Here is an 11,862-nt window from a genome sequence, read left to right on the forward strand (position 1 = left end):
ACAGAATGAGAGGCTAGGGCAGGCAACCCTCCCATCTTTTTGATTTTACTAATCCTGTTTCCTAAGTAAACACACCAATTTAATAAAAAGATCCTGAAAACAGAAAAGAATGAAAAAAACATGTAGGGACAAACCAGTGTTTTACACAGATGACATATGCACCTTCCTGCCTGCTGGGCAGCAGTTCCAGCTATATGGAACTCCTGGATCCGAGGTAACAAGTTGAGTTCTTTCAGGCTAAAGCAAGAAAGAGGAACAGAAATTGTGATAAGGCCTTTGAGGATGAGGTTGCAGCATCCTATTACTAGGATGACAGCTCTGGTCCTCTGCTATGTAGTCTTATGATAGAAAAATACCACTCTGAGGCAAAGGGATACTACCCCCTAAATGCAACTCCTTCTCTGGGGGGGGATATTTATTTGCTTATTTATTTTATATTTATATCCTGCCTTTTATGCACAGGAGCTCAAGGTGGCATACATTGTGCTCCCTCCTCCTATTCTTCCCCGCAACAACTCTGTGAGGTAGGTTGAGCTGAGAGACAGTGACTGTCACCTAATGAGGTTTTGTGGTTGAGGGTGGTCTAGAACCTGGGCCTCCCTGTTCCTAGTCTAATACCTTAAGCATCACACCCCACTAGCTGTCTTACAAGCTTATAACCTTGTAACTTAAATTATAAACTGGATATACCTTCTGAAGTGAGAATCTGTGAGGAAGGCCTGATAGCTGGCAATCTGATACTGTAATTATAAACGAATGACAACTTCGGTGAGCAAGATAGATCATGGGGTGAGTTGCCTGCCTGGGGCAAATGTATCAGTGGGTTCGTACACATTACACTAAGCTGCAAACTTCATTCTTGGCCTGGCACAATGTACTCATCCACTGTAGCTTAGCATTACCTGCAAACCACGTGCCAACAGCCATAATTTTAAAAAAGCCTGGCTTGAAATAATTTACAAAATCAGCTTTTGTTTACAGAAACTATTAGATGGTGCCAGGAGGAGTTTAGTTGGTTAAACGGAAGCACCAGAATATGCCTTCAACTATCAACCAGTTCTGGGAAGCAAAAGCAAAGGGAGAAAGCAGTTGCCCTTTGTCATATGTGTCGATTTTCCATCATCATATAATTGCTACTATGGAAATAAGATACTGAACTAGAGAGGCTTTATATTGTGATGAGTACACAAAACAGCTTCCTCTCATAACAAGCCACTGCCTGGAAAAATATAAAAATACACACAAACCATAGAATCCTGTGGCATCCTAAAGAATGTATCTATTTTTGCCATGATGTAACCTTAGAGAGGATAAAATATAAATGCATTTATAACTGCTGTAAAGAAGAACAGAAGCCACTTCTTTATATCTTTCTTTTTCTCTTTCATTTCTATGTACTTATCACTCTTCTTTTACTTTTCTTTACTTTCTTTTTTCTTTAAATTTGCATTGTTTTTATTCTGGAAAAAACTTATTTAATAATTTTTTTAAAATTATATCTATTTTGATATAAACATCTGTGTGATGCTTCCTTGACAGTTTGTCAGGCATGTAAAATATTTTATAGTAATAATATAAAGTTGCTGATATATGTTAAAACTCTCCACTTACAGCACAAAGTCTTAGGAATAACATAGTCACTGGCAGATAGTATACCATCTCATTCAGTTTGTAAGTAGAGCAATTAGAAGCGCACAAGTTCTCAAAAGGAGGCAGTAATTCACGGGGGAGGGGGAGGGGGAGGACAGCAATATTCCAAGGAGTTTTCGATAGTTCAAAACTGAAATGGCAAAAATTGCTTGTCTCTCATCCTTACAAACAATTTAGCTACATGAAAAAGGAAACCGCGTGGTAATAAGAAATCATTAACGCGTTTAACTTCATCAGAACATACTTCAAGCCATAGCGATTACTAGCAGTAACCCAATCAGTCTAAACTTATAGAGGAACGTAAAGGGTAAAATGACTACTTTGATACTACTAAAAAGTGAAAGCTTCACGCAGGGAACATCCTGTATATAGAGGTAGCAACTAACTTTAAAATATTTACACACAAGAGCTTTACTTACATATAAAATCTCCTTCCTCAGGTAAGCTTCAGACCTAATTTGAATTTCCCTGAAATGGCCAATAAATCAAATTTAAATTTTCTGCTTATGGCCAGTGTAAATTTTGAGAACTACAGTGGTCGTGAAGGTCCAAACTAGTTAGAATGCACGGGGGGAGGGGCTTGGAACGTTGCGAAAGTAGAAGGGAAACGCCGTCGAATAGGAAACCCGCTTGGGGTGTGTGAGAGAGTACAGCAACAGAAAGTTAAAGGCGTTGGATGACTTCACTGGAGAAACCTCATCCTAACATAGGTTATTTTTATCCCCTCCCGATGAAGCTTCTGTCCTTTTAATAACAAAGTGACGGGCATAAATTCAATAGGCGAAAATCATATATACGGCTCCCATTTTCCATTGATTTGTGGTTACTTTATATGCAGAGTTATAGGTTATCTCTTAGAGAAGTAGGATGAAGAGCACATGGATTCATTGTTATTGGCTTGAAAATTGACTACTCAGAGACTAATCAGAAACCAAACTTCACTCAGGGAGAGGAATAACATATGTACTATATTTGCAAGTGTCAATTTAAAAAGAATATTTGGTTGCAAGGTGAAGAGTTCCTTGTGTGAAGCCCTGAAGAATTATTGATATAAAAAATGTATATAGGAGTATTGAACATCTGCTGGAAATGTGAAAGAGATGAAGGAACATTTTACCACCTTTGGTGGTCTTGTAAAAAAGTTAAAGAATACTGGATGGACGTATATATAACTATTCAAAATATTTTGAAAATGGATGTTCAATTGAGACCAGAAATTTTTTTATTAGGGATGATGGACATACACCTAGAAAAAAGTGCATGGTACTTTACTTCTTTATATGACAATGGCTGCAAGACTGCTTTTGGCCCAACATTGGAAAGACCAGCATTACCCACAATTGAGGAGTGGTTAGTTAAGCTTTCAGAATTAGCAGGAATGGCGAAACTGACAGCTATTATAAAAGAAGAAACTTTGATAAAATTTAAGAAAGACTGGAAGCCATTCATTGACTTTTTGCATGAAACTGAACATAGTCAAACAGTGACATATGGTTTCGTTGATTAGTTATAATTATAGATTATTGGGAAAAGTAGAAGCAATAATAGGGACGCGGTGGCGCTGCGGGTTAAACCGCTGAGCTGTCGATCGGAAGGTCGGCGGTTCGAAACCGCGCGGCGGGGTGAGCTCCCGTTGCTCGTCCCAGCTCCTGCTCACCTAGCAGTTCGAAAACATGCAAATGTGAGTAGATCAATAGGTACCGCTTTGGCGGGAAGGTAACGGCGTTCCGAGTCGTCATGCTGGCCACATGACCCGGAAGTGTCTATGACAACGCCGGCTCCAAGGCTTAGAAACGGAGATGAGCACCGCCCCCTAGAGTCGGATTCGACTGGACTTTACGTCAAGGGAAACCTTTACCTTTACCTTAGAAGCAATAATATAAAGTTAAACAAGGGTTTGTATGAAAGGTTTTTTGTATATATCCTTTGTAAAGGAAGTTGGAAGTTGCTTTGTTAAATGTCTGTATATGTTTGTATCTCTTCTTTTGTTTCTTCCTTTTTTTCTATTTTCTGTTCTGCACCTCTATTCCTTCTATATTTCTCATACTTTCACTGTAATTTCTTTTTTCTTGTTTTTAAATTATACATTACAAAAATAAAAATAATACAATGAAGAATTATTGATATAAACAGAAACTGTCATGTGGAACCCCTGGATGATTCTCATGGAACCCTGGAGTTCCAGGGAACACAGTTTGAATACCATGGGTATAAGCGAACACATCAGGAGTAGACAATGCAGAGCTCACAGGTCCTATTGCTTGCCCAGACATCTCTGTCCTTTCCTTTTTTAAAAAAAAACATTTTCAATTAAAAACATTTTAATTAAAAATATTTTTAATTTAAAAAAATTCGGTTGGAAGCTAGCATGCTGCAGAGCAAAACACTAGTGCCTAGAACAGCCTGCTCTAATCTGACACACTCCAGATGGGTTGGGACTGCAAAGATCAGAATTCTTAGCCAAAGGCTTGGTGATGAATTCTGGGAATTAAAAGCCTAAACTACAGTACTTGAAATGCTATAAAAGTTTCTAAACATTTAAAGATAGCATTGTTTATGAAAATGATTACCATACTGCATCTGGGAAAAGTGATTAATCATTGCTTTACTAAGGAACCCAGTTTTCTGAGTTCATAGAGAACACACTGAACCATAAACTAACCCCATGAACTCAGTTTATTCAATATGATAGGCTAAATGTGTTGGCTACTTGTGATACTGCTTCCAATAGAGCTTAAAATACAGCCACTTGATCAGGGCTGCAAAAATCCAGATGAACACTAAGTGGCAGCAAAGATATATAGAAAATTATTTTCTGCCATCTAGTGGTTCAGATTTTGCAGCCCAGATCTGATAGCTGTACAGTACAATACTTCTAGGTGGGCTCCTGATCTCTTATGATTTTTGTGGTTGGGACAAAGACCTTTCATCATTGAATCCCAGATCCTTTCCCGGTTTAAATTCTGAGATGAACTATATACAGAAACCTTGTATTCCCTTGATTTGAATGACCCTGTAATTCTGTTGTGCCCCTAAATCTTCATACTCTAGAGAAGCGGTTCTCAACCTTGGCAGCTTGAAGATGAGCGGACTTCAACATGCCGGTTGGGGAATTCTGGGAGCTGAAGTCCACACACACATCTTCAAGCTTCCAAGGTTGAGAGACACTGCTCTAGATTTTCATTATGTGGCAATTCCTAGTCAGCCTTGGATGATCTCAAAAATCTAAGCAGTTTGACTTGTTTAGTACTTGTTAGTGCTGTACTTGTACAGGAGACACCAGGGTGTAAGAAGCTCCAGATTTAAACCCTTTAGAATATATAAAAGTCCCTGATATTTTTGTATTGGAGAGGGCAAAACTAATGTGTGTAACTTCATTCATGCCTGCAATAAAGATTCTAATGTAGCTGAACTGTGGTGACTGTGAGTCTTCTTGCCAAGTTAAGCCAAGCCAAGCAATTGAGCTAAGGATGGAGTGTCAGGAGTTTCATGATTTATTGCTAAGTCCAGGTGGAAAGCCTGACAGTAGGCTAAATTGAGAGATTTTAAAAAATTATGAAAGAAGGCAACAGCAAAACAGTCCCAAGTTAGAAAAAGGGGTAATTCGTACAACTTGTGGCTACTTTCCTTTGGGGACAGCTTTTCTGAGACCCAATTACCGCTAAGTCAAAAACTTGCACTTTTATACTACTTTCTTTTGAGAGTTTTCATAGATTGACAAGGCTAACTTTTTTTCGCAAAGCGTACATCTCCAATCCGAACACTTTGTTTAAACTTCCGCCGCCGGAGCACTGCGCATGCGCATTGAGTCGCGGCTGCTATTTCGGGCTGGTGATGACCCAAGATGGCGGCGCCCTGCGCTTTTGAGCCCTGGCTTGAGGGTCGCCTGGAGGCTTTGGGTTTGGATGGAGATGTGTACGGTGGATATATACGAGGCGTCCTGCGGGAAGCGGAGTGCGATGCAGAGCGGCTGGAAGGGCTGGCAGGGGCCTTGGCTGCGGGGGAACCGGTGAGTTGGTCCTGACCGGCTTCCGTAGCCATTTTTTTCCTTCCTTTATTCCCCTCGCGTGTCACTATCAAAGACTGGGAAAGGCTGGATTTCATATCCTTCCTGCTTTTGGGGAGATACTTTATTCGTATTTATAAAATATATCCAAAGTGCGTATGACGAATTCCAGGAACAGCTAGCTATTTAGATGTGTTGGCCCGAGAGTATTTGGTTTAATTTTATCTCATTGTACCCGTGAGTTTGATGGCGTTCCGAGGTGGCAGAGAGGTTGTGTTTTCAAATTTGGGTTCAAATTTCGTTTATTCCTAGTGTACACTAGGTGCTTATAGGCAATGGTCTGTCTTTCTCCCCCAAACATCCCCATCCCTTTACATTACGAACATGAGGATGATCGTATTCTTCTGTTCTTGATTTCATCAAGATTGTACTAAGTGTTTTGAAAGTCTTACTCATACTGGCGCTCTCAGGGTGAGTTTGTTTATAATTTTTGTACTTCCCAATCAGCATGGTTTGGCGATGCTCTTAGGGAATTCCTGGGATTCTAGGCAAGTACATCCAAGGGGAGTCATTTCAGAGCAGGTTTCAGTATATGAATGGTTGTTGTTATGGCACTTAGGCTAACAAGCATGCTTTTCATGATTTTTTGTGGACAAAACCTATTTTGTTGAATGCATGATTGCCTTATATTTCTCCTGGATTGTCTCCAAAATTTATAGCCCCATTTCTCTAGTTTTGGGGTGGAATAAATAAGGTTTTATCATGCCACTATCTTATTCACAGAATTTTGGGTTAGGGCAGATGACAGTGTCTTCCATTTACTATATCTCTCTCTTGTGTTTCTTCACCATTTTTCTGTCAGGATTCTTACCACAAAAAGTACTTTATAGCACTCAGAATGGAATAGACCTACAATGAGTTTTCTTGGTATCAGTTTTAATAGGGGCAATTGCTTTAGTTTCTTGTATGCTAAAGACTGGTCCAAAACCAGGAAGGGGAATAATTTTATTCTGCCCTACAACAGGTTGCCAGCATCATCTTAAAAATGTAAACATTTTAAACCAAGAATCTCTCCTGTAATCCCAGCTCTCAGAACACTTAAAAAGAAAGATGCTTTAGGATTCTCATGAAAATACATAACTTAACAAACCTTATGAAAACCCTGAAGACACAAAAGGTAATGATACAGACTTGTACATGAGGAAAAATTAAAGAGAAAGTCCATTGTAAAACAACAGAGCCAAATTAAATCTTAAAAGTTTATTTGAAAAAAGAGAAAAATGGGAAGAATTAAGGAAGGTAATTATCACTCACTGAATTCCAGTAAAATCCATCTAATGTGGAGTTCCTTGCAGAGAACGTGATTTGAAAGAGCATCTTGACCACTTCTTAGATGTTTGGTTGGCCTTTCCTTCTGTTTCTCAGTTTCTGCACGATAGGCTCATAATTTTGCATAAAGCAAAGGCTGGTGGTTACAGTAGTCTAGCCAGCAAAACTACAGTTTTCCTGCTAAACCCATCTTCTTGGTGACCTTAATGCTAAATAATAAAGAAGCTGACTGAATAAAATATTGTGTGAAAATACCATATATCAGAGATGAATATTGAAAAAGGGGGGGGGAGGAGTTCTGGTCCATTTAGGATACTCAGTATCAGTTTAAATTATCAGGTGGTCTAAGGTGTACTGTTGACTCATGTGAACCCAGAGGGATTTATGACAAAGACCAATAGATTTATGATTCCATAAACTTTGCTGGACCACATCATACTTCCATGCATCTAATGCAATGAATTCTGATGTGTGAAAGCGTAAGTAAGTTTGTTACTTACTTGTACATAACATACAATGTGCTGTAAAATACAATAAAATAACAGTAAAATAGTAAGATTGTAAAATAAAGTAATGAAAGGAATATGAGATATTAAAAGGTTACAGCAAAATAAAGCCAAGGCTACAGCTAAGAACTTAACTATTTCTTTCTAAGTTTCAATGACAGCAGAGCAAAAGTAGCAACTTGGTTGGAAACACATCTGCAAGAAGATAGTTCAATTTTTTGAGACTGGAACCAGGTGAAAGTGTATGCCATAATAAATATGTTAGTCTTTCAGGTGCCTCAGACTTTTTGCTGTTTTACCACTTGTGTCTCAGGACTACAATTCAAGAATGTTTTCCTTTTACTTTCCACTAAAAAAAAGCCTAATAACACACCAGTATGTTTTGTGGTAATGCTGTAATCCTGTATCAGCTTACTTCCATTGAACGAGTGGGACTTGCATTCATAGCCTACCAGCCTGCTTTTATGTAACTGTTGTTGAAAAGTATTTTCTTATGAGTCACAAAATTCTAAGAGTTATCTTTCTGTTGTTCTGATATTTGTATTATTCATTTATTCTGTTTCTCTCCTGATACAATTCAAGCAATTCTCAGTTTTTATTAGGAACCAGCTTAAATCAGTCCATAGTCTAAGATGTAATTTTGTATAGGAAGTGATCCCTTCACTAAATGATCAGGCTCTGTAATAAAGCTGGCATCAACTAGCATTAAGGGATTCCCTATTAGAACATACTTGGAGTCATTGATAGTATAATAATTACAAGAGAATTATACAAAAGGGCAGAGGTTTGCATCTTCAATGGACCATTTCAGATTGCACAGCATATGGAATTGTATGTTTGTGATGGATAAGATTTTCTTGATTCAACTGAATAATTTCTCGGTTCTTAATCAGGATGAAGATGTGTTACAAGAAGTTTGTAAAGAAATAGTTGAAAAATGGTCAGAGGCCCAAAATGTTGGAACCAGTGAGAAGAAAGAAGGTATTACATGGCACTCCTTGTGGTATCAAAGGTGTTGCTTGGCTTTAGATACTTTTGCATAATTTTCATTGCTTCTACTCCGAAAATTATTTTTTATCCCCTTTGTATTTTTTTTTCAGTTTTGGTTTCATGACATATGCTTCTATACTCAACTGTACAGTCTCTTGTTTATTTTTATTCTATTTCATTTTACTTTTTATTGTTTTTATTTTTCTGTATGGTATTATTTTGTGGGAATATTTATTTATTTAATCTGAGGCTGTAAATAAATAAAGTTATTTTTAATGTTATAATTCTGACTTTGAAACATTGCATTCAAAATGGAGGAAACACTGACTTGCGGGAAGCATCTTGTTCATATGCAAGGAAAACAAAGACTTCTCTGGTGGACTTGACAATTATTTATTCTTGCTTTCCTCCCCAGATGAGATCCAAGCTATCACAAACATAATTGAAAAGCAGGCACAGATTGTTGTGAAACCTAAAGAGGTCCTGAGGGAGGATACACTTCAGAAAGCTGCCCTCCTGGCACAATATGCTGAAGTGACAGATGATGAGGAATATCCTTTCTGTGTTGCAAATTCTGAAAGTGTCTATTCTTTAGTTGGCTGATTCAGTGACTCAGGTGCTGGGGTAAATTGTATTCTGTTGGTTGGCTAGTTTTTTGTTATAGCCTGTTCTGTGTTATATATTTAGAGTAGCATGTATGCAAGAACTTTGAATGTGAGTCAGAGCAAAGATGCACAAGGATAACTAATAATCAAAAGCTGTGGTTTAATCAGAAAAGAATAGAGACTCATTATTGTACCATCGAATTACAACTGTTATTGTGATTATGTCAAAAGTCATAGGGGCTATATACCCATTTGATAAGTGCTGTTAAAGGTACAGCAATAAATAGGTAGGAAGCTACTTTGAAATAATTTAAATGATTTTAACTTGGGCATGTTAAACATGGAACACAACATGTGTTCACATTCATAGTGATAAATTCATTAGTTTAGCCATGGAGGTTTGGGATGGAATTTTCTGTGTTCATAAGAAATCTCTGATTAATAGATACCAGGAACAAGTGGAGGTTGAGGATGTCCATCTTGCCATCCTTGATGGATGAAAAACTGCAGGCAAATATTTCTGAATATTTCAGTAGGGGAATGGAGGATGCTTTGTGGCTTCTCAATTATTTTTCATGGTGGCCTGTGGTCCTGAAGTCTCTTACATAGGCTTCCAGTACATTATTCCTTATTCCAAATATTATCCTTAACTCAGCACACTGAAGTAGATGTTCCTGAAGATCTGGGAGCAGCAGCAATAGCTATTGCTTCTGACAAATGTATCCTTTGTAGGGTGGCCTTTGAAGCTAAACTTGGCCATCCTTATATATAATGGGGTATAATCATGGGGAAACATATTGTGTCATTGGGGTAAAATCTTAAAGAGTATTGAATCTCTGGAGGAGGATCTTGGGGAAAGAAGAATGGATTTGTCTTTTATTTCCATTATTATAGGAAATAATTTATTGTGACTGGATGCTGTTTCAGCTTTGTTCAATGTTTTCCTGATGAGTTAATTGGTTAGGTGCAGATCATGCAGCAGCAACTATTTTCATTGATAATTTCTGTTGAATTTTCTGCTTCGATATGTGCTCTTAGTGTTCTTTATTTCTGTTCAGAATAAACTTGGTAGATTGGAGAATAGTCATGTTTCTCAGTGAGAAACACAAGTCTAAGTTGAGATTTGAATGCTAAGTTTTATTTTCAAGAAAACCTTGGGCTAACCCTATTCCTATGGCTTGAGGCTTCTGTTGCAAGCATGATACAACGATAAAGTCAGAACTTTAAACTATGTGCTTAAAAGGTTTGTTCTCCTCAACTCTGTGCTTATTAGCTTTGTTCAAAAATACAAACCTGGAAGATGTTATGAATGCCCGTAAGCTGGAGAGAGAACATCTACGTGATGAATCCCAGCGGAAGAAAGAGCAGGACAAACTTCAGCGGGAGAAAGACAAGCTAAATAAGCAAGAACGCAAGGAGAAAGAGAAGAAGAGGACACAAAAAGGCGAGAGGAAGCGGTAGCTAAGAACAGCTGCAGGACTTTTCTTTCTTCTTTTCTTGCCCTCCATTATCTAATAGATGGCACAGCATGCACGTACAGCCAGAGTGATCAGCAGACAGAAGCCTTTTGAACATTTTACTGTGTGTTTTCAAAGCAACAGCATGTACTTGGCAAGATTTGTGGGGAAGGGGGAAGTTTTCTCCCCATGATAGAAGCTTTGAATTAGAACTTTGTGTATACACATTTTGCTGTCCAAGTGTTTGGCTGAATTGTCATGGCCAAGATCTATAACCAAAGAACTGGTGACTTTCTTTTTCCTCCTTGTCACTTTCTACTCTTATTAAGTACTTTCGTGAAAGCTGTAAAGTTAAGGGAACTCCTGTAATATTCAGTCTACCCAAAGGTTACTTTTAGGTGGTGGAACTGTTGAGGAAAAACTCAATTTGCTACATGTATTTGTCAAGAAAAGGTAACACGCCATGATCAGCTTATAATGTTGAATTTAGAGCTATGCTGTAAACATCTGACATCAAATGTGAGACGGCCTATTTCATCTGGTTGGGATTGGCCTAATAAATTGAAGTGTGATTTCAGCAAGGCTGTACTGTTGCTATTTTAAGCAGAGCCCTGTGAATTTAATTAGAATGTCACCTGCTTGACTTCTTGCTCCGTGCAGTTTTTAAATCTACCATATTTATCCCAAATAAAGACAACTAAATTCAAGATGATTTCTACCCCTCTCTGCAAGGATCCTTAATGTTTACATTCTCAGTAAATCTCAGATGACTCTTCCATTTTAGAGGTAAATTATTTTGGAACAAAAAGTATTTTCCTTTCATATAAATACAGTATTGTGCTTGTAGAAGTGAAGCCTCTGCTTAAGTTTTTCTGTAATGCAGAAGCATGGTCATCCTAATTACATGGGAACTAAAGTTGTTGCCTCTGCTTTCCTCTTCATTCTAATAGGTGTTCCCAAAAGATCTTCTTTATCCTGCTCCCTATCCTATTATCATTTTACAATGTTAGTACAGGATCAACATTTTCATCACCAGGGATTCTGGCTACTCGATTCTAGACCTGACACAATGAATACTATCCTTGCTTGATGCAGTTCCCACTGTCTTAAATGTTCTAGTGTAATTGCAGTACTTTCCTGATTATCACCTTTTCCCTGCCTGTCACGCTAACTGATGAATTATTGGAAACTAAAGCCCAATAAACTGTTTTAGTTGGAGGACACCAAGCAAAGGAAGGTTATGTTATATCTGCCCCTGTTGTCTCACTTATTACAACAGGCCTTGGTATTAATTGCAAGCTCTTACCATCTTGCTTCTC

At 38.0% G+C, this 11,862-nt stretch overlaps 1 protein-coding gene across 1 annotated transcript; it reads left to right on the top strand.

Moving 5' to 3' along the window:
- Window positions 1-5,458: 5,458 nt before the first annotated feature.
- On the top strand, window positions 5,459-11,120 carry CCDC43 (coiled-coil domain containing 43). Its single transcript, XM_063300521.1, has 5 exons — window positions 5,459-5,659; window positions 8,385-8,472; window positions 8,897-9,032; window positions 9,747-9,805; window positions 10,360-11,120. The coding sequence occupies exons 1-5, from the start codon at window positions 5,495-5,497 to the stop codon at window positions 10,545-10,547; spliced, it is 636 nt and encodes a 211-aa protein (XP_063156591.1). The 5' UTR covers window positions 5,459-5,494; the 3' UTR covers window positions 10,548-11,120.
- Window positions 11,121-11,862: the final 742 nt, after the last annotated feature.

This window comes from Candoia aspera, chromosome 4 (assembly GCF_035149785.1).
Source record: "Candoia aspera isolate rCanAsp1 chromosome 4, rCanAsp1.hap2, whole genome shotgun sequence".
Lineage (NCBI taxonomy): Eukaryota > Metazoa > Chordata > Lepidosauria > Squamata > Boidae > Candoia > Candoia aspera.